The 26212-nt window shown below is 35.2% G+C and overlaps 1 protein-coding gene across 1 annotated transcript in view; it reads right to left on the reverse strand.

The window, feature by feature from the left end:
• The window catches only part of CBLB (Cbl proto-oncogene B), a 211273-nt gene that overhangs the window by 85602 nt on the left and 99459 nt on the right, over positions 1-26212 (reverse strand). The window contains exons 4-8 of the mRNA XM_082840327.1: positions 17252-17408; positions 11605-11726; positions 8856-8993; positions 3951-4038; positions 1212-1343 (exon numbers count right to left, since the gene is read on the reverse strand). Coding sequence (XP_082696453.1) covers positions 1212-1343; positions 3951-4038; positions 8856-8993; positions 11605-11726; positions 17252-17408 — 637 coding nt within the window. The remainder of the gene's footprint in view (positions 1-1211; positions 1344-3950; positions 4039-8855; positions 8994-11604; positions 11727-17251; positions 17409-26212) is intronic.

Here is a 26212-nt window from a genome sequence, read left to right on the forward strand (position 1 = left end):
GTAGGGATGTTGAGCAAGTTTTAGGGAGGTAGCAGAGATGTCTGGGAGTACAGAAATGACTCTGAAAATGTAAATCAATTGTAATTCATTTCCTAGTTCTTCCCCCTTTTTTTTCATCGATTTTTAAAATGTCCCCAAAGGAAAAAAAGAGGCCCTCTTTATAAGACTGTGAAACTGTGAAAATCATTAACATTTTATTATCAAGTAATGAGCTCAACAAACATCAATGCTCCTATGAGTCTGCATTGCCCCTTTGTGATCCTCTGAAGCCATCCTTCCTCAGGCAATGCACAGGTTCTGGGTTGGAGAGAAGGCTCAGGAATATGGTAGGGATGCCGATGATACGCTCAACTGAAAATTTTTTAAAAGGCTTGAAATTTTAATTATTTGTTTTCTAAACCCAATCAGCAATACTGACTGTGTTAAACAGAGCAATTTAAAAATGACTTGAGCAAAATATTCTGTGAATCCTCTAAATATTCGAAACTAGAAATCTGTCCAAAGATCTATTTTTAAATCTCCAAACTTTATTACAGATAAAGAAATATTTTTTTAAAAAAATAAGCCCTTGGGGAAACCAATTATTCCCTAGGTCTTAATTTAAAACCTCAAATCAATTTATATTTATTGAATGCCTACAGAGTGGAAGGCAGCTCACCTTAAATTCTGCTTCTGTAAATTGAAAAATTTAGTACCTGTTTCTGTGGGAACTAAAGGTATTTGGGAAACTTTTTCTGTCTGATTCTATTTTAGCCTTACAGAGCAACTGTAGACATATGTGAGACAGGAGGCACATCTTCTCAGGAGAAGACAGGTGTTGAAACATCAACGTAAGATTTATCTACTAGGGTTTATTGCTTGAAAATCTGACCTACTATAAATAGAATCTGACCTATGATAAATAATATAAATATGGTTAGTTGGTAACACTGATAAGTTACATTCTGAAATCAACAGTGTTACAGAAGTAGAACTACTTACGATTAATATCATAAAATTAAGTTATACATGCAAAGCAAACATAAAAACAAAAAGAAATCAAATCATATAAATGAAAGATTCAAACATGAGATGTTTTTCTAACAACCATTCAAACAAAGCACTTATCAGTATTACTTCCTGAATCATTAAGATGAAGAAAACTGAAAAGAGAAATATTCACAGGGAATATAAGGAAGACATCAATGTTGCTAATTAAATCTTGATTATACCTGCCAGGCTGTAAGGCAAGAGGTACACATCAAATGCCCACAAGGCTCAATCTTGACATCTTTGTCGTTCTCAGCACAAATTTTACAGAGCTGAAAAGTGGAACCCATTTCACAATATAATTCATATTGTTCCTGGAATTTGGGGGAGAGAAAAGGCAATGTTAATGTATTTTTAGTATGAAGTGATAATACTGAATTTTCTTAAATACAATGACTTACAGTAAATTCCTCACACTTGATCCTGTCAGATCATATTGCCATTTAAGACATGTTTTAAATTGGTCATCACAATTTGGTCTACAAAATTAAACAGATTTTATCAGCAATTGCATAAGCTTTTTGAATACTTTGGATTATTTAACATTTTGTACTGTTCCTTTAGGAAGGTACCTGCATCAATAGAGTGATTTAAGAGACACAACTTATGGTTTCAAAAGGCAATAATAAATAACTTTATTTTCTTTGTAAATGCCACATACTCATCTAATTTTAATGTCAAATTGCAATATGGCTGATCATTAATTTTATTTCTTAGATAGCTATCTGTAGAAATTCCAGAATGGAAGTAAAGCAGCATTTGCCAAGGCCTTTCTGCATGCTAGGTACTGTCGTCCACATTTATTATGTCATATAATCTCCAAAGTATAATAAGATACACTGAATTTAAAAAAAAAACAAGTAAAAATGAGGGTCAGTAAGTTTAAATTATTTCCTTCAAATTCTATAATAAATCTCTAATTCGCATACTCTTTTCCCGGTCTAACACCATCAAGAAATCTCATCATTTCGGCAACCAAAAATTGTTTTATTCAACATTCTCTTGATTTGCTAGTTTAGAAGCTTTTGGCACAGTAAAACTTTCAGTGGTCAGATAATGAAAAGATCTACGTCACAAAGAAGATACAAACATATTGGTAAGAATTAAAAAAGTATGAAAAAATAGTGCTATTTAATAGGGATACAAAGAAAAGGAAATATAGAAATAAAAATTTGTTTAAATAAGGCAATGTTTTAGTCTAGTAAGTACCTACTACATGCACGGCCCTGGATAGGATGAATAAATGACAATATTTAATCCTTAACCTAATGAAAGATCTTACAATCTCGAGAAAAAAGTATATATATAAACACATACACAGATACACATACACACATATACCCACACATTCACATATAAATTGTGTCTACCATGATATATGTATGTGTGACTATATAAATAATCTTAAAATAAATTAAGGAAAAAGACAAGAAAATGGATCAAGATGGAAAAGAAGTCTAACATAATCCAAAATAAATTATATATCACTGAAATCCCTAAAATAATAGACAAGTATCTATATTGGTTATGAAATCCAAAGGGCCAATTTATAATTATAAAAAAATTAAAATAGGCTAAAATCACAGCTGCAGAATTCAATACAACCTAAGATGTAAGCTAATCAAATATTTATGAGTAATTTAAGAGAATGATGCTACTCCTGAATATGAATTTTTAAACAATTTAAAAAAAACAATGGATTTATAATGAGGAATTATCTCGTGTCTTTTTACATATATTAGAAAATAGAGAATCACTAAATAATTTTTTAAAGGGCTTTCATATATTAAATTTTAAAAACTGCCCCCACACAGTACCCATGTCAGGAAGTATGTTTCACCTAATAATATCAAGACCACTGAGACTGAAATCTGGAGAACCAGAAATAAAATTAAAAATTATCTGTTGTCTTCCCCAAAACGTATAATTTCTTTTTATTACAGTCTTATTATTATACAAAGCACAAAATATCTAAATTATAAAAATTTTTAAACTTAACTACATGTAAAATAAAATATTCAAGTTCTCTCTCAGTTAAAGACTGTTGCCAGATTGGTGTTTTTCTATTTTTATTCTTTAAAAGCACATTCATATGTTCATATATGGTAATGTTTTATTTATTTACAAAATTGAACTTAAGTAATATAATTTTACAAAATAAAATGTTACATAATTAAGCGTTACATAACTTTTTCACATAAGATGCAGAAGTTCCCGTGTGAATAAATAGAGCTACCTTCCTCCTGTTAAAGACTTTATGGTATACGCAGTATGAGTATACAATGGTATTTAACCTATGACTGAATATTTTGGTATATTGTAATATTTCATTTTTATGAAAAATGCTAAAGTAAACATCCTGGTGTATAGATCTTCTTGTGTATATGCAAGTGATATGTATATGGAATCTAGAGTCAAAGATCTTTAGATTTTGATAATTATTGAACATCACCCTCAAGAAAGGCTTTACCAAGTTATACTCCCACTCATAACCTATGAGGCTGCCAACAATGGATTTATAAGAATATAATTATTGTCTACAATAGGCTTCAATTACTCATTTGACTCTAAAAACTAATGCATATAATTAACCTAATCTTCTTTGGAGTTTTCTAAAACTATAGCTCTCCCCTCATATCCATCTACCTACCTATGGATTTATTTATCTATCTCCCCACATAAATGCCAGTATTATACTGGAAGCAAGAATATTAAAAGCAGAACCTTTTATCAAAAAAATGCAGAAAGTAATGTAATTTCTTTTCAAACACTCTTAAAATTCCTTAAATATCTTTTGCATTAAATACCTGCACATGATTTTACCTATAGTATAAGAATCTTATTTATTTCAAAGTCATCTTAGATATTTTTTTTTGGAGATACTTATTAATTATAAATATGTCTCCAGAAATTGTCCTTACCTGTGTAACTTTTATATGATCATGGGGTGTAGGTTCACATAATCCAGTTAAATCAGGATTATAACTCCTCCCATCAGGATAAAGATAGCTGGGTTATAAACAGAAATTTTATTAACATAAATATACAAGTCTTAATTGCATTTAAAGTTATTTAATCAGATTCTTCTATATTCAAACAGACATTTGGATGTTTCCTTTTTATGTAACTTACATCAAGAACTTACTCTATCACTGTTTCCATAATACTACAAGTTATTTTTAGGACAGTTAAAATCTAGGAATCTTTTTCATAAAGGAAATATACAATGAATATGGACTCAGCCATTAAGCAATCATTTTCAATTAAATACCTTTACTATATGTATAGGTAAGTTAAAAATTTATTTTCCTGGTTACTCATATTCTATTCCAAAATACTTTGAATACACACCTATTTGCAATTATTACGTCTTTCACCTGAAGCACAGTTAACATTAACTGTATCATTTTACACCATGCTTAGTACCACCAGGAAAGAAAAATAGAATTAAAGCCCAAAATTTTCCAACAAAAGTTATTCAAACACTTCCGTGGTGTTTTCTTTCTCCAGTTTCCCATCCTCTTTCTTTCTGTTTCACCTTCCACTTATCCTGACACATATACACGTGTGCACACACACATACACGTTTACTGCAGAAATTTAAAAATGTTACAATTCCATGTTTCACTTACTTCAAATCAAGGTACAAACAGAATGGTTTATAAACATAAGGTTCCATTATTAGAGAGAATTAAAATAAGAACTAAAAGTTATAGTGCTGTCTTGCTGTACTAAACCAGCTTTTACTCATTCAGAAATTCATTAAAAGATGAAGTTTACTGTGTTGGTAAACACATATTTTAGATTAAGAAAGCAGTAATATTACTGCTGGATTTCATCAATTTATTAAGTTACAGTTGGTTTTGTTTGCTATCTTTCTGTTCTAGATTTTTGAATGAAAAATTAAGAACATAATACTACAGTGGTGAATATTTTAAAGGGCAAAACTATACTAAAACTATTCTGTGAAGTAACAAAAACTATTTATCCTTAAATAAAGAGTCTATAAGAATGTTAGTAAGTATTTTAAATTACACAAGTGAACCAGGAAAAAATGAACCTAGAGATAATTCTCACATGGTAAGGAGCATATCAGTGACTGTCGTTTTTTTTTTTTTTTTTTTTAAGATTTAGGAAAAGGAGTTGACTACATCTGACTATGATACAAATTTAGAATGTCATTATAGGGTTGGGATACAATTCTACAAATATTGAGTGATAAGCAAAAGTTGGTAACTTTTTTTATACCCTAAAATGGCCAGTTTTAAATATTATTATGTATTTTGTTCATCACACTTCAAAAACGTAGAATTCTAGGAAGAACTCAGAAATGAAAGATTACAAAATGACAATAAGGTTGCTAGAGGAAAGGTTAAATGGTTCTATTTAATGTATAACGAGCATTTCAGTGATTACTGTCCCCAGTACACTGGGGTGCTACTGCTGAGCCCTTTCCAATGGCAGTGAAGGAATAAGGAATCTTGGCTAGTTATCAAAGTAAACTTCTTTATCACCTATGTCCTACAATATCAGATTAACTATACGGAAAGGAGAGCTGTCCCTGATAGTTGGACCAGATGATATCCTGTGTTTTTACTGATCTTAAGGAAAAAAAGCTAACAAACAAAAAACCTATCTAATTAAAATGCTAATATTGTAATCTAATCTAAAACCTAATCTGATCAGATTTTAATGTAATCTATCATTAAATTTCAAATTCAACTAGCTAAACCCCTCTGAAGATGTGTGTGTGTGTGTGTGTGTGTAAATATTAACAGCTAATTTGCACAGGAGTTTGGAGGCTAGACTACTGATGATGATATTATAATCTGTTAATTTTGACTGACTTTTGAAAAATAGATGTAAAGCATTATAACAATATAAATAAGCTATATCACTAATCGTTAGAGAAATGCAAATCAAAACTACAATGAGGTATCACCTCACACCAGTCAGAATGGCCATGATCAAAAAATCTACAAACAATAAATGCTGGAGAGGTTGTGGAGAAAAGGGAACCCTCTTGCACTGTTGGTGGGAATGTAAATTGATACAGCCACTATGGAGACCAGTATGGAGGTTCCTTAAAAAACTAAAAATAGAACTACCATACGACCCAGCAATCCCACTACTGGGCATATACCCTGAGAAAACCATAATTCAAAAAGAGTCATGTACCACAATGTCCATTGCAGCACTATTTACAATAGCCAGGACATGGAAGCAACCTAGGTGTCCATCGACAGATGAATGGATAAAGAAGATGTGACACATATACACAATGGAATATTATTACTCAGCCATAAAAAGAAATGAAATTCAGTTATTTGTAGTGAGGTGGATGGACCTAGAGTCTATCATACAGAGTGAAGTAAGTCAGAAAGAGAAAAACAAACACCATATGCTAACATATATATATATGGAATCTAAAGAAAAAAAAAATGGTTCTAAAGAACCTAGGGGCAGGACAGGAATAAAGACACAGACGTAGAGATGGACTTGAGGACATGGGGAGGGGGAAGGGTAAGCTGGGATGACATAAGAGAGTGGCACTGACATATACACACTACCAAATGTAAAATAGCTAGCTAGTGGGAAGCAGCCACATAGCACAGAGAGATCACCTCGGTGGGTGCTTTGTGACCACCTAGAGGGGTGGGATAGGGAGGGTGACACAAGAGGGAGGAGATATGGGTTACATGTATACATATAGCTGATTCACTTTGTTATACAGAAGAAACTAACACAACATCGTAAAGCAATTATACTCCAATAAAGATGTTTAAAAAAAAAAGCTATATCAAAATTACTCCATTTACAGATACACTCACTCATAACCTCTTTTTTATAAATTAAAACTCTGAAGCACATTTTCTTCAAAACAAAAGTCCTCTTATCATAGTGAATAGAAAGCTACACATATGAATCTTTGATGCACCAGAGGTAAGGTATAAATGACAGAATAGCAAATTTATGATCATTTAAAAAAAAGAGAGAAATAGACATTTGGTACCAGTTTGCCATACAATTCTTATGTAACTATTTCTTGAAAATTCACAACTTTTATCTCTTCACATAGATCTCATCACGTTTTCTTCTTTCTGTTTTTGCAATTACTTTGGAAAAGTAAAACTTTTTGCTATTGGAAAATTTAAACTATTTGCTCTTTCTGGTGGACTTTCTCTTGCTAGGCTTCTATCACAGTCCATGCCGCAGCAAGTAGGAGCAGCACATATGTCTCTAAGTTACTCAGCAAGGCAAAGGACAAGAAAAGTCAGTGAGATGGAGGTGACACTGAAAATACCACAAAAGGGTGAAGGGAATGGCATATGACTAAAATGAATGAAAGACATATTTACTATGAAGGGACCCATCAGATTGTCTAAACTTTATGTATGGAGAAGAAAGGCAATCTTAACCTAAAAAACAAACGAGAATTTATCTATTTCTAAATTTAAAAAAAACAGCTGAAGATAAACTGAACTTAGCTATTAACATACAATTCTGGAATATGGATTTAGTATTGCTGTGAGTAAAAGAAGGGAGACATGAAGAGAAGGGAAGGGAAGGGATGAGAAAAGGATAAGAAGAAGAAAAAGAAAATGTGGTATTACCAGTGAACATAAAAAGTAGAACTAGCAATTTAAGGGTTACATGAGGCAATAGGAGTCAATTATTTTAAAGAATTATCCCAATATATACCGTTTTACATCTAATTTTAAACTACCTTTAGTTAATAAGTTCTTTTCCTGTGAAAGATACAAAAACTCATTGTAATTTGATGTTGGAATTTATTTGCTATGTTATAGACTGAAATTCAATGATAGCAACTATAGGTGGAATCTAAGAAATACAACGAACTAGTGAATATAACAAAAAAGAAACAGATTCCCAATATAGAGAACAATCTAGTGGTTACCAATGGGGAGAGGGAAGGGGGGAGGTGCAATATAGGGGAAGGGGAGTAAGAGGTATAAAATAAGCTACAAGGATACATTGTACAGCACAGGTAATATAGCCAATATTTTATAGTAACTATAAATGGAGTATAACCTTAAAAAATTGTGAATCACTATACTGTACACCTGTAACTTATATAATATTGTACATCAACTAGACTTCAATTTAAAAAAACAACAATAACACAAAAAGAAACAAAGAACAGAAAGGACGAAAGAGAGGGAACAACAGAGGGAGGAAGGCGGAGAGAAGGAAGACACGTTTCAGTGACACACCAGCACGGTGCTCCCCGTGGAAATGAAGTCCCAGGCCCATTTAATAACCAGTTGTATTTTTCTGAGAGAGAAGAGCTGATGGATGGCTCTTTGGGGGGTTGCTTTTGTGAGCTGTCTGCAGCAACCCCATAAACAGGGGAACCCTTTGCAACTTCACCAATGGCCCAAAAACAGAGCCTGTCAGAATCTGCTCATGATCCCAACAGGATTCAGAGGCCCTACACTGACTGGGAGTGCAATTTGGGAGCACAGGAGCAGAGCTAGGTAGGCAACAATCAAATAATCATTCCACTGAGTCCATTCTCCAACTGTACCTACACAACTGTATACTTCTAATATTTGTAAGACAATATTGAGACCCGAAGTTTGTTTAGACCATGCTAGAAAAAAATATATCAAATAATTAGGTTACCTTAAAATGACTATTTTAAGAGATGAACAATAAAAACTAAGGAACATCCATTTCTTAGTCTTGAAATAAAAACCAGCCTGAACATCAGCCTCACTACCCATTCCCTCCATCGCAAAGCGGTCTCTATCTTCCACATCTGTGAATAATAAGCACCCCCAACTCCCATGTCTCATACTTACAATCCTTCCCTGCTGCCGTCGATCAGGGCTTGAAATAAGGGCTTGTTGTGCGGTATGGTCTGTAAGATATTTCCATCCCCTGTCACATAGCCGATGGCCCACTGTCCCAACCTAGTGCAGCTTAACCGGAAAATGTAGCTGTGAAACATAAGAAAATTACGTTTAATCACATTCAAAATGTAAGCTAACTACTACCAAACAATCTGTTAGATTTTTCTTAAGTGAAAGAATAAACAGAATCATTTAGAATTTCTATCTTCAAACTTATTTTTACACCATTTTCCTTCTCCATTTTATCATCTGTAAAACAAGCAATGATAATAATTCCATTTAAGTGGTTTCATCCTTGAAGAAAACTGGGTTTTTAAAGAAAGGAAGAAGTTGTGATTTTGTTTTTTAATAAATTTATTATTTTATTTATTTTTGGCCGCTTTGGGTCTCTGTTGCTGCATGCGGGCTTTCTCTAGTGGCGAGGAGCGGGGGTTACTCTTTGTTGTGGTGCACGGGCTTCTCATCGCGGTGGCTTCTCTTGTTGCAGAGCACGGGCTCCAGGCGCACGGGCTTCAGTAGTTGTGGCACGTGGGCTCAGTAGTTGTGGCTAATGGGCTCTAGAGCGCAGGCTCAGTAGTTGTGGCGCACGGGCTTAGCTGCTCCGCGCCATGTGGGATCTTCCCACACCAGGGATCGAACCCGTGTCCCCCGCATTGGTGGGCGGATTCTTAACCACTGTGCCACCAGGGAAGTCCCAGAAGTTATGATTTTTAAATATTAAGAACTTCATATTGGTTTTGGAAATTTTGGAAAGGACTTTTCAAGAAACTCTAAAAACATATTCTCCTAGAAAGCCGGAAAATAAATATCAACCTGTCCCTTATTAGGATCCTTAATCGTAATCACACAAATTCCACACAGACTTATTATGACTGTCAGTTGGATCCCAAATAAAGTACATCCTGAAGAACTCAAATGTCCTTGTAATAGACCCAACTATGTTCTTTACCATGAAGTCAAAGAGATGAACCACTTTCCAAGAGAAAGGACCACTTAAACACATATCCAGCAAATATTTGTCAAAATCATTTGATCTGTTCACTGAGTATTCCTAAACACCCCATCACACCTTACCTGTAACGGTTTACCACAGTCTAATCATTTCATCTTTACCTAAAACTTAGAAGAAATCATTGTTACAGGGCAAGAAGGGAAGGAAAGGAAAACATCCTTTCAGAGGGTACTATCTTAAGAGAACTATTCCAATAGCAATGAGACCTGGCTTTTGCTTCCAACACTGCCATTAATTATCTCCATGACCTTGAACTAGAGAACACAAAAGGGATTCAGTTACTTTATTTATTTAGAATTGGACAATTTCCCAAATGACGTCGGTGTTAAATTTGCATGATTCCGTGATTCCAACCATATTACATCTTTCAAATCATACTCCAGAAGCAAGAAGATACTTTGATGCCAGTGAAGGGTGTAAAAGTTATGGAAAAATCTGGTTATGAGAGATCCCTGAATGAAACAAAATGACTCACCTAAGCCACTGTCAATGTGCACAATATCTGGCCTGCTCTTGTGGTCACAATGAGAACCAGCTCTCAGTCTAAACCAACGACTCCACAGGAGCCACACTGTTTTCTGTACCCATTACCTCCTTCTAATATACCATATAAATTTTTAAAAATAAAAAAGGTGGAAATTTTTCATTATGGCAGAGAAGAAAGGAATCATCAATAACTGACTGTACTCAAAAAGACTTTGCTAAAGGACAAATGACATTTGCACTACAAATCAAATAAAACGATATTAGAAGAAAAAGGTAGATTTAAAAAACCACCGAATTCATTCCTAAAATGAAATGACCCCTATGTGAAAGTCAGTGCACTCACAAACACTGGGATGGTGGCTCCTACTAAAACATGAGAGTGAAGGAGGGCAGATCTCCACTGTCATTAGTGTCGCACCCAGCACACTGCTTGCCACAGCACGAATGTCTACTATGTGCCTGGTGCATTTCTAGACCGCATGTGGGGAAAATGCCTGCACCACGGGAGAGACAGGCTTTCTCCCGCCCAGATTTGCCATTAATAAGGTGTGCTCTCTCGGTCAAAGCCAGAGGGGCTGATCACACAGCCAAGCTCTGAGTTTCACTCAATTTCAACATCAAGCATGAGGTCTCATGGAAGACGTTCTCAAGGACATGAAACTGGTTTGGATTGTTAACAATGGGCTTATATGTCTATGTACTTACATGTGTTTATCATGCATGTGTACACTTATATGTACTTACATGCATTAATATGTATTTATATGTAATTATGTGATTATCATAGAACCAAATTGAATGTCTTGAAAAAATACCTTAAAATAATGAACATGAAACTGATTTATTTTGTCATTAGCACAATATTCAAGTATTTAAATATACACATCTAATTTTATACATAAACATGTGTCATGAAAACAGTTAATATGCTAATATCCTACTCCAATTTGAAACTCTGAGACTTACTCTCTAAATTCATCGAATTACATACTACCATATCCTCTTTCACTTTATGAACACTAAATTTCAGAACAAGCATAACGTACCAATTTAAAGAACTGAATTAAGAAGCACTGTTTTGGTCTATTAGCATTTCCCTCCCCTCATCCCCATGGGTGTTACTGATTTACTTAGGAATGAACCACAGAGGACTTTTCATCTTTACATATATCACATAATATTACTGCCAAAAAGTCTTACCTTCCGGGTTTAGTGCTGTATTTCTGTAGCCGTGCTTTTACTTCATCGTACGTGAGAAATGCCATGTAACCCGGATGTGTTACAGCTAAGAAATTCCAATTCCGTAAAATAGAGCCCCAAGGCTAAAAATATAAATAAATTAAAAGATTACCTAGAGAATATCAACTATCAATTACACAGCAACCCATCATTTAATACACATACTAAAATTCTCCTGGATATTTTTTAAGTGAATATGAGCTTACGGGGTTTAGGCCAAATTCTAGTACCTAACAGCAAACATGCAATTATATATTTTCTTTTTGGAGAAATATGATTATGCAGAAAACAGATTTCTTAGGAATAAAATGCAGAAAGCAAAAAGGAAAACCACATAATCTCTTCTCTACAAATTCTATTCCCAATACAGCAGTTGTGATCAGTGTGAAACATAAACCACATCAACTCTTCTGTTCAAAACTCTCTAACTTTGAGTAAAAGCCAAAGTCCTTATAAATGGCCTAGAAAGACCTTTGCAGGGTTGAGCCCCAGTTCCCTTTTTGTCCCCATCTGCTGTGACTCTCCCACTTTCAGCCTTTCCTCTAGACACGCGGGCCTTGTTGCCTGCTGGCCTGAACATAATTATATTCTCTCACCTAAGAGCCTTCGAACTTGCTGATCCCTATACCTGAATTCTTTCTCCAAATATCCATGTGACTGCTTCCTCTCCAAATGTCATTTCCTCAATGTGGCCTTCTCAGACCACCCTATTTAAAACCACTAACTCTCATCTCATGCTTCATCTCCCTGTGTGTCTGTTTTGTTCACTACTCTGCATTTAGACATCTCACTTTGTAGAACAAAAAACTCCATCATGGAATGTAAGTGATTTGGCCAAGTCTACACATTGGCCATAAGCTACATGAGAACAAGGAACACACCTGTCTTGCTTCCCAAAGGGAGACCAGGCACTAATGCACAGTGTCAGAGCATAGTGATCAGGCTGGGGGAATAGCTGAAGAGGTCCTCTACTGAGTGACTTGTCTGCAAGGCCTCGACTCCCATGGTAACAGACTACTGTACTCACATTTGGTTTATCCGTGTACAATCACAAACTCAGAAAAGTTCATGGTTTAGAGGTGAGCTCTGTAAAAATCTTTTGCAGAAATAAACACAAACACACACGCACGCACACATAAAGGGTTTGTATCGTTCTCTCTTTAATAGGATTAGTTGTCCCTCCAGTTACCATGGCAAGAGAAAAAAGGCAGTCAGTAATAGACAACTTTGCTTGAGGGTGTGAATGAATCATCTCTGCCATATCTTTAAGGCTGAAGCTACATTTATCCAAAGGAATTGGCAGCATACTCTATCTGATGTGCCAGATTATTAACTCAAATCTTCTACATAAAAGAAAAAAAAAAAGGTATTTTGTGTTGCCAAGTGATAGTTGTTGAAATAGTCATCCTAGACATGATTATTGGTGGAGGGCTCCTGCTTTTGTCTGTTTTGAGACTTGTTCCTTGTGATTGTTAAGCAAGTTTCAAATTTACAAGGCGCAATTCTTTAAGGATTGTATCCCTTGAGATGAGGATAACAAAGGAAAGAATGATTTTGTAATGAAGAGTTTAACCTTCTCCAAAATAACAAGAAAAATCTTTAGGGTATTTCCCCACCACACTAAAATACCTAACTGGGGAAAAATGAGCTCTGGAGACACTTATTATGAGAGGTTCTGTCTATGTACTTGAAAAAAACAAAAACAAAAAACATGTTTTTAATTTTCTTCTTAAGGGATGACTAAAAATTACATAAACAATACTTGGAAGAGTATTAGCATACGTTTAGAAAAACCGAAAAATTACTATTACAGTCACTGAGTTTTGTTTTGTTTTGTTCTGTTCTACTTCCTCATCTACAAAGGACAAGGATGAAAAAAATACAAAATATTTGGGTCACTTCCATTAAAATCCACACAAATTAATGAAAGAGTTGTTTTACAAAACGCTGAACTTTATAGAGAGCCAATGCACAGATCAAATACAAGCGAAAAAAAAAAAATGAAACTGGAGTTTGGAGCCAAATGCTGCAGTATTTAGCAACCATTTCTTAGTAATAATCCAGAGGGCCAGATTCTAACTGCAACAATATTTATGTAATAGAAAGAGTCTGTGTACTATTTTTCTTAAGAATGCAACCCACAGTCAGAAACACCTGGTAGTTTTGTATTGTGTGTGTGTGTGTGTGTGTGTGTGTGTGTGTGTGTGTTTAAAGTATTTTGCCAACTAATGGCTTAAAGGAGGCAAAACAAAGTGATGGGAGAATGGTTGTTTTCACAGTTTGTTTTTAGGTTATAGGAAATCTTTTCTCACACACCAACACCAAGTTATTTGGAGATTCTTAAATGACTACAGAAATTCATAAAGTGAATTAAGAAGACCAGTCCCTCCATTCTCCCAAAGGCCACTGTGTTCACCATTTACCGACTTACAACCTACACTGGAAGTAGGGCCTCAGTTGGTCTGCCCAGATACTCTCTTAATCCTCACTACAATAGATGAGTTTCTTATTCTTCTTTTTCTCCCTGTTCCACAATGCTATATATTCCACAGTCAATAGTACATTGCCCCAAACCACTCATTCCTTATCCTGCACCTACTCATCCCATTTACTGCCCCATTTCTCAACAACCCAGTCTTCTCTTACAGTGGGGAAATGGAAGGAGAAGGGAGCAGCAGCCCCAGGGAGAGGGAAGAGGAAAGCAAAAGCCCTGTCTTTCCATTCCAGGACTTGAGCACTTGCCGATCCCAGCATCTCTGAACTACGTGGAGGGGAGAGAGATAAGGTTTAATGTAGACAGAGGAAGGTGGCCATGCGAGACCTTTCCAGTGACTCCCAGCACTTGTTCAAGTTCTGGCAAAATATGAGGATGAGGGAAGACAGGAAAAAGGGGAAACCAGAATCCACCAGCTTCTTTCTTCTTTCATTTCCTAGGCAAGTCTCAACTTCATCTCCTCACCTCCACCGACACCTTCTGCAAACCCTTAAGCTAGTTTTCTACGTCAAACCTCAATCCTGACAGTGTACCCTGCCCTCTTTCAGATGCCGCTCTGTTAAATACCCTATTCCCAACAATTTAATGCTAGAAGGAGTCACTACCAATTAACCACCAATATCACAGCTGCAGCAGAATATATGTTCATGCAGTTACAGTAGCTACAAAACTTACATCTTTCATATAGAATACACAACTATAACAAGAAAATATTATTCAATTGTTAAAGTTATGTAAAAATAAAAGATCAGTAAAAGTTAATACATGTACTTTCTGTGCACACAACCAATTTTATTGTATTTTAAAGCACATATATGATTACAGTCTAAGCATAATGAAATCAGGAGAGGTGAAGAATCTGAGAAACACACAGGGGCTAACAAAAGTTCTTTAGCTACTGCTGTAATTATGAGTTTTAAAAGACACTAGGCATTCTTTGGTCCGCTAGTAAGGTTTTGGTTTTGTTATCTAATACTTTTCATAGTAGCTCTACTTAAAAGATTCTTTTCCTCTCCCATCCCCATGAGCATAAATAAGATATATGTGCCTTAGAGTGCTGAGATTACTTGGGCTGTTTTAAAGTGAAACAGCTTATAAGAAAATATGTACACATATTAAGCAGCTGTTTGGGTAAGTGCTTAACCAACATTAAGCTGCCCTCATACCTCTGATATATAACTCTGAGGCGTTCTAGTATTTAACATCCTCACTAAAAAGTCATCTAGGCTCCCACAGAAAATACACTCTTCCTAGAATAAACAGCTAGGCTTAATGTATGAAAATAACTTTTGTTCTCTTCCTTCTCAAGGGGAAGAAGCAAAGCATCTACTATTAGAATGTCTTGGTATCATGTTAAATAAATTAAGTATTTGTAAAATTATCAGAAACTTTTAAAGAAAGGAGAGGTTCCATTATAAAATAATCAGTATCAGATAACACAACCTTTTCCTAAAATGTATCCTGAAGTCACTGGAAAAACATTAACTGACAACGTACATATACCAAGGGAATAATAATGAAACCACTGTAAACTGAAAATATCCAAAAGCATACTTCCTGCAGCCATTTGTCTAATTTCCTATTCTATACGTCTAGGTAGAATTATGATTATAAAGTTGTAATAAAGTAAAATGTATTCTATAAGTATTGTTGGCAAGAGTTAATTTGCCCTCTGTTAATGGATTCTTTCATAAATTAAAAGTTAATCCCATGCAATCTTGTTTTCTTACATAATTCAGTTACCCGATCTTTGCGGGTGAGTACCAAGCAGGGTCATAAATCAGAGAAGCAAAATTCTTACAACATGAGAAACATGAAAACCAATATTATACTCTAACATTTGTTGAAAGCATGTTTCAAACAGAATAAATTTTACTGAAGACTAAAATAATAAAAAAAAAATCGTCAGAATATAAGCAAGCCTGGTTTTTGATCAATTAATATCACTTGCTATATAATTGATATTATAAGAATCATAAAGATTTTAGGTGGGGTTCTCACTTTGTGACTACTTGAAATGAATCTCATAGATGATATGCAATTTAGTGGCAGAGGCAAATTCAAAGCATATTTCAAGTCTTCATGTTTAGGGTAATTCTACCAACACATAACAAAAATACAAAATAATGGCACCCATCTTTTATTATGTGACACCTGCTTCTGAATAGCTATGTGAAGACAATTATAAAAGAATGATTAAAAACCAAAAACAATAAACAGGACAAGAAGGTTAATCTCAAAATCATTTATATTAGGGGAAAAAAAACCAGGAAAACAAATCTAAATTTCCCAAATGAGAGATCTGCTAAATTAATGACAGACTATTTTGATGGAATATTCTGTAGCAACTGAAAATTGAAAATTATATTGATGAAAATACTTACTGACACGGAAAAATGTTTGTGATATACAGATCAAAGAGCAAAGCAAGCTGTAAAAACAGTACACATCACAGTAATCTCCTATACAGAAAAGGATGAGTTTGCTATTTACTTCCAGGTTCACTATTTTCCCTTCTCACCTAATGAATGTGGGAGGCAAAGGGGAGAAGAAGTTGGGATACAACCTCAGCAAATGCCCACCTATAAAACCTGCATTCTGGGCTTCCCTGGTGGCACAGTGGTTGAGAGCCCGCCTGCCGATGCAGGGGACATGGGTTCGTGCCCCAGTCTGGGAAGATCCCACATGCCGCAGAGCGGCTGGGCCCATGAGCCATGGCCGCTGAGCCTGCGCTCCGCAACTGGAGAGGCCACAACAGTGAGGGGCCCGCGTACTGCAAAAAAAAAAAAAAAAAAAAACCTGCATTCTATCAGTTACTGGGCTAAAATGAACAACAAAGTAAAGCGAGAAACCAAATAGGGACTTTAAAGCTCCTTTACATCATTCTTCTCAAAGCTAATAAGCAACCTCCAGGCTCGGAACACCAGATCCTCCAAACTCTAACTCTAAACTTACAGCAATGACCAGAAAAACTTGCTTTAAAATTGTAGACTACCAAAAATGAGACCATTTCCCATATATTTGTATGTATGCATGTGTGTGTGAAAAAGAGACACACACACAGAAGGGAGGGAAGTGGAAGAGAGGGCAGGATTAAGCAAATACAAAGCTTACCTGAAATAGCCTGGTAAAAATATCAAATTCAAAAACTGAAATGTAATCATTACAAGTTAAATCAATTGTTGATTTTAGAGCCATTGCTTCCAGACCAGAGCTAATTTGATGGACCTCATGAAGGCACTGTCTGAATACTTTCCATGGTACAATAGTTCTGTGCAAGAGAAGAAAAAAAAAAAAATTGAATCAACTGTCATTTAAGACATACCTTCCATTGAAACAGCACAATTCAATCATACCATTAATATAATTTCATTTGTACTAAAAGACAAACAGTTGAGAATACTGTTCATAATTCAGAACATATGTAATGGGTTTTGCTAACCAGATTATTTTCCATTTGCTAAGAATGTGACAAAAATGTAAATCAATTTTTCTCTCCTTGCCTATCAAGATACTTCTAAAAGTACTTCAGAAGAAGGTATTAGATCAATGTCCTGTAGGTCTGACCTCTTCATTTGTGTATGCAAGGTTATGTAACTGTGAATCAAGTTAAATTCTTCCCCTCCATTTATTTTCTTAAAATAATAACAAGATGATGGATTCATGTAACAGTAAGAATTCTTTGTTCACTGCATAAGAAAGTTCAGGTGGAAAGTCATTAAGACATTTCTGCCACCACCCCAATAATGTTCTACAGAGATGGAAAGCCATTTTATCTAACCTTTCATATTAATGCAAAGGGAAATTTTAATAACTTTTAACCAACCCCACTGGCTATCATATGGAAACTTCTTTATTCAACTTATTCATTAATTTAATCTTATTAAATACCCCATATCAGCATTTTACTACATAATGCACTTACAGGGTTCAAAAATTTAGAAGAGCATAGAATGGTACCCAGGGGAAAGTCTTCCAACCCATCCTCTACCTGACCAGTTTCCAACATTCACCCACCTCTTCCCCACCATGAAAATGAGTAACATCCATTATTCGTTCCTTACTTTTCCTCCTTTTGGAATGTTAAATGACTATTCCTGAACAGGTGGAAGAAAGCAATCATTTCATATTTTAAACATTTTAAGCTGCAGTTTTCATAGTAGGACAGCATAAAAGCTATATACACCCTCTTCTAAGGTTGCAAATATTTAAATCTTAGGTTTTTCTTTACTTGTATCTCTTGAGAAATAAAACTCAGGCTGAATGGACAAAATTGGCCCCATCTGATACTAATCCTCCCAGTGAAGCAGTACCATAAATGTAAAACTTTCAGATTCATTCAATAATTATCTGCTGCAGTGGCTGTCAAACTTGAGCGTGCATCAGAATCACTGAAGGGCTTGTTAGCACACAAATTTCTGATCCTCAACCCAAGATACCCTGATTCAGCATGACTGGGGTGGGGCCTTGGAACTTACAGTCCTAACAAGTTCCCAGGTGATGCTGATGTGGCTGGGCTGGGGGCAACTCACTGAGCGTCACCAGTCTATGTGATCTATTCATTGCTAAGGCAGGACACTGTGGAGAAATACAATTATGGATATACGAGATACTATCTCTGCCCTTGAAGAACACACTCTTTCAGGGTAGAAATGAGAACTGTGATGCTAAAGAATACAGAAAGGTATCTAAGGAAGTGCTGGAGGAATTCCAGAGAAAGAGTGATCTGTGGCAAGATGAATAAATGAATGGTGAAACAGGCTTACAATGCTGTGCTGTATATGTAAGAAAGTTTGTGTTTGATATGCTATTAAAAGAAAAAGATTATGAGGCTGAATACATCAAAAGGCTTTTCTCTATGTATGAAAAAAACAGGAAACCACAGAGAACCGAAGAGAGACACCACATCAGAAGCCATTTAGAAGAAACACACATCAGGCTCTGATTAAGGTTAACAAGATGCTGCTGTTTTAAAGTAACAATGAAAACTTCTGATAACATTAGAAGGCTATTGATTTATGGCAAAGTGTAGATATGCAATTATGTCCAGCTTCATTATAGTTACCTTGGAAGTAGTGCCTAAGAAGCAGTTTGCTTTTCCAAATTAAAATTTCAAATATTCAATACACAAAAGAGACATGAACCATAAAACTCAAAGTAAAAAAAAAAAACCCAGTAAACAAAGAACTACTGATTTAAGAAGGGTGTTTTCTCTTTTGTATAGAAATGTTTAGAGAATTTTGTCTTGTGCATATATTAGGAAAAGTAAACAGACTGGCTAAACAGACACCTTTCGATATCCATTACCATAAAAATTATCCTCATCCTAATATTTAAGGTGCATGCAGATCATAAGTCTTCTGAATAACCAGTGATTTCCCTGAGCAAATTATTAAAAAATGAACAAAATTCTAAAGTTGTAGTCTAATTTAACACTTTGGAACGACACTTTACAAAGGGGCAAGCTACATTTGCACAGTCCTTGTGCAAATGAGACTTTCCCCCAGTTCCCTTGTGATAAACCTAACGTCCAAACAGAACCTTAATTAAGGGTAGTAACAGGGATTAAAAAGAAAGGGCATTATTTGGTTAACTTACTATATATAAAACTTTGTACAACAGATACCCTTCCCTTGATCAGCTGAGCCAAATACCCACCATGGGAAGAAGGTGGGAGCAATGGTGGGGCGGGCAGGTTCATGAGTGAAGAAGAGAAATACAGTACAATTATTTCTGGGGAAAAAAAAAGTTCTACAACTGTTGCACTAAGGATCTAACTTTTTAAAGAGGATTTCAAGTTGCTACCACATACTTTCCTGAGGTTTGTGGGTGGAGGAGGAAAGGCAGAGGATGACTGTTCACACCTTTAACTAACTGTAGCAATACCACAGAGTGGTGGTTTCTATAAGCTCTTCCCCTAGATATGAACCTAGTGAGAGAAAACGTTAATGGCAAATTGTTTTACAAATATGTAGGAACTTCAGTGTGCTGGCAGAGATCTAGGAAAAGGAAAGAGGCAGAGAAAGAAAAGGAATAGAACATAAAAGGTCCAACTAAAGCTTCAAGCTCCCACCAATCCAGAAGTATTTTAATTTGTCCTTTTGCCACTTACAATTATAAATCACTTTAATTACACGTTGAATTAACTTTAAAATCCAGTGAAAAGCTCAAGTAGCCATCAATCCACAAAGAATTGAATAAAAGACCAATGGGTAGCCTGGCACCTATAACAATAATGTGAGTTCAGGATCTTTAGACTTCCAATAGGAAAAAAAAATGAGAGCTGCCATTTATTGATGACTTACATCTGCCAATCACCAAATTAAGTACTGAGTTTGTCATAATAACAGTGTGAGGCAGATAATATATTTATCCTCAAGATAGAGATGGGGAAACTGAGGCTTAACGAGGTTAAGTGATTCACCCAAGAAAGGCCGTATGTGTGCCAGACACTGTACTAGTTTCAGAACAAAAATCTAAATAAAGCCACGTCTAATAAGTGGAAAGATTTGTAAATAACTTATGTTGTGTCATGTGCTCAGGTTATCACAGAAAAAGATTCATGTGCTATGGGAACCCAAGGGGATGGAGATCCTTGCAAACAGGGACTATCTTATTCATCTTTGCAACTAAAATTTGTGTAATTAAACTCTGTCTAGGGAAGGCAAGGGAGTGTTTCACAGAGGAACCTAGAAATTTGAGTGTACTACCACTCTCCTACTAAACAGAAATGGTTTGATGACTTTAAAAAAAAAGTGATAGTGTATTCACACAATGTCAGGAGAGATAACAACTTGCTAAATTTTAAAACCCTGCAGTTTTAACACAAAAGAATAAGGAATTGAAGACAAAAATGTAAGGCAATTGATACTCAAAAAAAGGGCAAAACATTTCCATGAAACCACAAGTTCTCATAAAAGGCTATATAGGTTTTATTTTTAACTCATATGCAAAAAGAATCCATATAATAAAGGTGTGAATCTCAACAAAGGCTAGGATGTTTGGAAACAGGAACTTTTGTGTACTTCTGGTGTGAATGAAAATTTACACATTTCTAGAAGGGAATTTGGCAGCAAGTTTCAAAAACCTATACATTTTAACCCAGAAAGAGCCTACTTCTAGGGATTTCAACAAGGAAATTATGTCAAAAAAAAAAACAAAAACACAGCAATGCAAAGACTCATCTATGTCTCTTCAACAGTGTTGTTCATAATAGCAAAAAATTAAAACAAATATGTTTGATAGTAATAATGACATATCTATAGATTAGAATATTTTACAGCAATTAACAATTGTATACGGAAAAAATATTTGTCATGGAAAAGTGTCCATGGCATTAAATGGCATTTTTAAAATTGTATGTCCTTGGGAACTCCCTGGCTGTCCAGTGGTTAGGACTCCGTGCCTTCACTGCCAAGGGCCCCGGGGACCCTGGTTCAATCCCTGGTTGGGGAACTATATCTCACAAGCCGCGTAGCGTGGCTAAAAAAAAAAGAAAAATTGTATGTCCTTTATGATCCAATGCTGAAAACTATCTGGAATGTCTGGAGAGATCAACACAAATTTTAATTGATGATATCTAGATCTTGGTAGGATTACAAGCAATTGCTTTCAGAATATTTCTAATATGCTCTAGTGGCTTAAAGGAGTAAAAGACATACTAAAACTGTTTCAAGTATATTTTGCAATCACAGAAATAACCAATTAAAAACAAAAATTAGAATAGTATTTGCCTATGAAATGGTTTTCTATCTAGGAAATACAAAAAGATTTACAGATTAAACTATGAGAAGAAAAGAGAATTCAACATGGCTGCTAAAGATAAAATATGCAAAAATCAGTTGTAGTTCTATATATAAGCAATACATAATTAGAAAATAAAACTTAAAAAATTTACAATAGCATCTGAAAATATCAAATAAATGGGAATAAAGCTAACAAAACACAAGCAAAAACACAACATAAACACACAGACATACTTGATCAGAGATGTAGAAGACATAAAGTGATATAACGCTTTAAGGGACTGGCAGACTCAATATGGTAAAGGTGTCAATTCTCTCCAAATTGATTCTTAGATTTATTACAACCCCAATCAAATATTCCAGCAGACATTTTCATAGTAGGAACTGATAGGCTGATTCTGAACTTCATAGGGAAATGCCAAGAGCCAAGAATAATCAAGCCGAACTTCAATAAGAGAAACACTGACAAAGTTATACTCTTCACATCAGTTAAGATAGTGTGGTATTGGCACAAGGAGAGACAAATAGACAATAGAATAAAACAAATTTTGGAAACAAATGCAATCATATCTGGACACTGGTTATGTAACAACTATATATAAACAGCAGTAGGGAATGGATGATGTTTTCAATAAATGCTGCTGGGTCAAATGAATATACATATGGAAGAAAATGAATCTTGACCCTGAACTAATACCATATGAAAATCAATTTTAGATAAACCTTTTAGATGACCTAAATATGGAAGATAAAGCAATAAAATTTTTTGGAAGAAACAGAAGAGAATACCTGCATTACAGGCAAATAATTAAAACAGGACCCCAAATGTTCAAAGGATAAAGGAAAAAATAAATTAAAAACCTGTGTTCGGGCTTCCCTGGTGGCGCAGTGGTTGGGAGTCCGCCTGCCGATGCAGGGGACACGGGTTCGTGCCCCGGTCCGGGAAGATCCCACATGCCGTGGAGCGGCTGGGCCCGTGAGCCATGGGCACTGAGCCTGCGCATCCGGAGCCTGTGCTCCGCAACGGGAGAGGCCACGACAGTGAGAGGCCCACGTACCGCAAAAAAAAAAAAAAAAAAAAAAAAAAAAAAAACCTGTGTTCACGAAACAATGTTATTAACAAAGTGAAAAAGAAAGCCACATATTGGGAGAAACCATTCACATAAATATAATCAACAAAAAATTCACATCTATAATATATAAAAACTTCTAAATGTTAATAATTACTACTCAAAAATTGGGCAAATAATTTTCACACTCACACAAAAAATCAAAATATTCAATAAACACACAAATATACACTCAACTTCATTTGTCATCATGGAAATGTAACTTAAGAACAAAATGAGATTCCACTCATCCCCACCAGAGGGGCTTATTAACAAGTTTTAAAATGACAAATGATACATAAAATGTTGGGAAGGATATGGAAAACAGGAACCTTCAGGCACTCCTCATAGGTGATTAAATTGGCAAACCACTTTGGAAAACTCTTTGGTGGTTTACTAAAAGCTACTAAAGCTAAAACTACGCATAAACTAGGAGCCAGCAATACCACTCCTAGATATACATACAACAGAAATGTATACATATGTCTTTTTTTAAATGTACAAAAAGTGTTCATAGCAGCACCACTGATAAAAATCCAAAGGAGGAAGAATTCAATGTCCATCACCAATGGAATGAATATGTAAATTGTGGTATAGCCATACAATGGGGCAAGGAGAATGAACAAACTATTGTTATATGCAAGAACATGGATGAATTTCATAAACATAATAGTGAAAAAAGCCAGATTTTTTTCAGAGTATAATTATATGATTTTAATTATGTATGATTTCATGATACTAGAAGTTAGGATACTCAGATTAAACAAGATTAGTAAGTTATACACCCTAAAATTAGAAAGTTCTGCCACACATCCTCCTTTCAGCATTAAGAGCCCAGCCTGTCCTACAAATTAAAATGTCTGTAATAAAAGAAAATTCCCCAGAAATCTCTCTACATAGGTCAATTACATTAACAAGCAATGGGTGAAGTCTGCTAGATATGTAAGTTAAATTAAGGCAAAAAAATATACAATTTCCAATAACTAAAGCCTCACAGGAGAAACTACGTACATACTATTTTGCATAAGTAGATCCCCCAAAATTCCTTTTCATTAAGAGAAACTACTGATGACTGCAGATAAACAAGGCAAAAACAAAGCTACAAAGAAAAACAATTATTGTCATTTCCTACTGATAATCAACATTCAGAATGAGGAAAACAGGAAGATGAAGCATTAGCAGTCTATTAATGAAAAATAAATCCTAAATATTAATTTTATGAAGCTTTATTTACTTTGCTTTTAAGTCACAATTTCTCCACCAGCAGAACATGTTTCTAAAGAACTGTGAAAATCTGAGATTCTACCCTATTTGCAAGCTAACAAGTTAGCCTATCACAGTTGCATGGATGCTGGCAGAAGACAGAGTATTTGTGGGTCAGGGCATCAAAGCCAAAGGACTTCGTTACTCACAGGAAGCAGTGGTCAGAGTAACACCATTTTCTTGGAACTTGTTCCCTGAGCTCTAATTCCCACAGGATGATGCAAAGAGCGTCAGGTGACACCTACACACACAGTGACTTTTGTAACTGTAGAGGAATGTAGGGCTTAGGGAACCCAAATATTTTATAATGGTAAGTATGCTTGTCCTTGGATATGCAGAGAAATACTATCTTTACATTACAGGGTTGTAAACAAGCATAGTCTTTGCTTCAGAAGGAGGAAGTGCCTCTCTTCACCTACCAAGGTAGAAACATCCCACAGAGAAAGGAACAAACGTGCTTTGATTCCAGGGGCACGTTATTAAATACTTAATAAGAAAATAATTATTTCTCTGAATACAATATAAGAACTTCTGAGAATGGGAATATAAGTGGCTTAAAAACTGTTTTAATTAATTAAATCAAACTGATCAGCTGACTAGAACTAAGAGATGGAGAAATGTGAAGTCTGCTTTTTAAAAAAAAAAACAGGGCTCTGCACAGGAGAACTTTTTAAATGATATTTTAGAAACACAACTTCTGGAAGTTTTAGTGATTGGCTTAACATTCCAAATTATTTAAAAAACATTAATGGTCTCAAGAAGTGGCATGAAAGTATTTTCCTCATTTGGTAGAGTAGCTAAAATAAAACAAAACAAAAACCAATTACTTCTCAAGATGGGGAAGTAAAATAAGTAGCCAAAATCTGGATACAAACAGGTTAAACTTTAGAGGACAAGGTCAGAATTTTATCTTATCATTAGGGAGCTTAGAAACTTCAAAACAAGAAAAGATATTCTCAGACTACCACCTAGATGGCTGGTTATAATGCACCACAAGTCTTGGTGGAAGGCCAGACACCTTAATGTACCTACTCAGTGTACAGCAAAATCCAACGCACCTATGCAGGGTACACCAAAAACTCAACACATCTATTCAGTGCAACATGTGGAGCCTATTAAGACTGGTTATAAAGGAGACTTTCAGAATGTTAAAAAGAAAATAAACTAAGTTATGAAAGCCTGTTGTACCACATCTGATGAAATCTTTTAAGTCTTTATCTAATTGATCTTTCAATACTATATTCTGATTCATCTCCCTCTTTCTTTAAATCCTATCTTCCTTTAGCAACTATAATACCACACTCGCCAGGTTTTATGCCTACTTCCCTGGCGATGCCTCCATTCCTTAAATTTCCTCTGTGCATACATCATTCATCAGAATTCTTTAAGGATCTGTCCCCTTTGTTCTCCCTGCACATTCTCCATGGTCTACATCAATCAGTCCAATGGCTTCACACAGCTTTTAGAGATTACAAACTCAGATATCTGGAGACCAGGCAGATAATGTATATGAGTAAAGAGGTCCACGTAAGGACCGCAATCAATTGGACGGGACACATCTAAACTGGGCAGCTGGCACCCAGGTCTAGCCAACTGTCGCCACGTCAGAGTTCATATCTAGTGTTGCCATCACTTCCAATTTCTCAATGAAATTCAATACAATATTTTTGTGTAAAAATCAATAATTTTAAAAGTTACCAACTAATTTTTTAATGTAAATACTGTCTGAGGCCAAGGAAAACATTCTACAGGCTGTCAATCTGCAAACTCATAAATGTACTATCAATCTCTGTCTTTAATTCTATATTCTTTTCCTCAAGGTTGTATATCTAATCTACTAATAAATATCACCACATGGATTTGTCTGGACCCACCAAACTGAACATATGCCAAACTGAATTCGTCTGACTGCCAAATCTCTTCTTCCTACTTTTCCTGTCTCAGTAAATGGTACCCAG

This window comes from Leucopleurus acutus, assembly GCF_964270905.1.
Source record: "Leucopleurus acutus genome assembly, chromosome: 5".
Classification (NCBI taxonomy): Eukaryota; Metazoa; Chordata; class Mammalia; order Artiodactyla; family Delphinidae; genus Leucopleurus; species Leucopleurus acutus.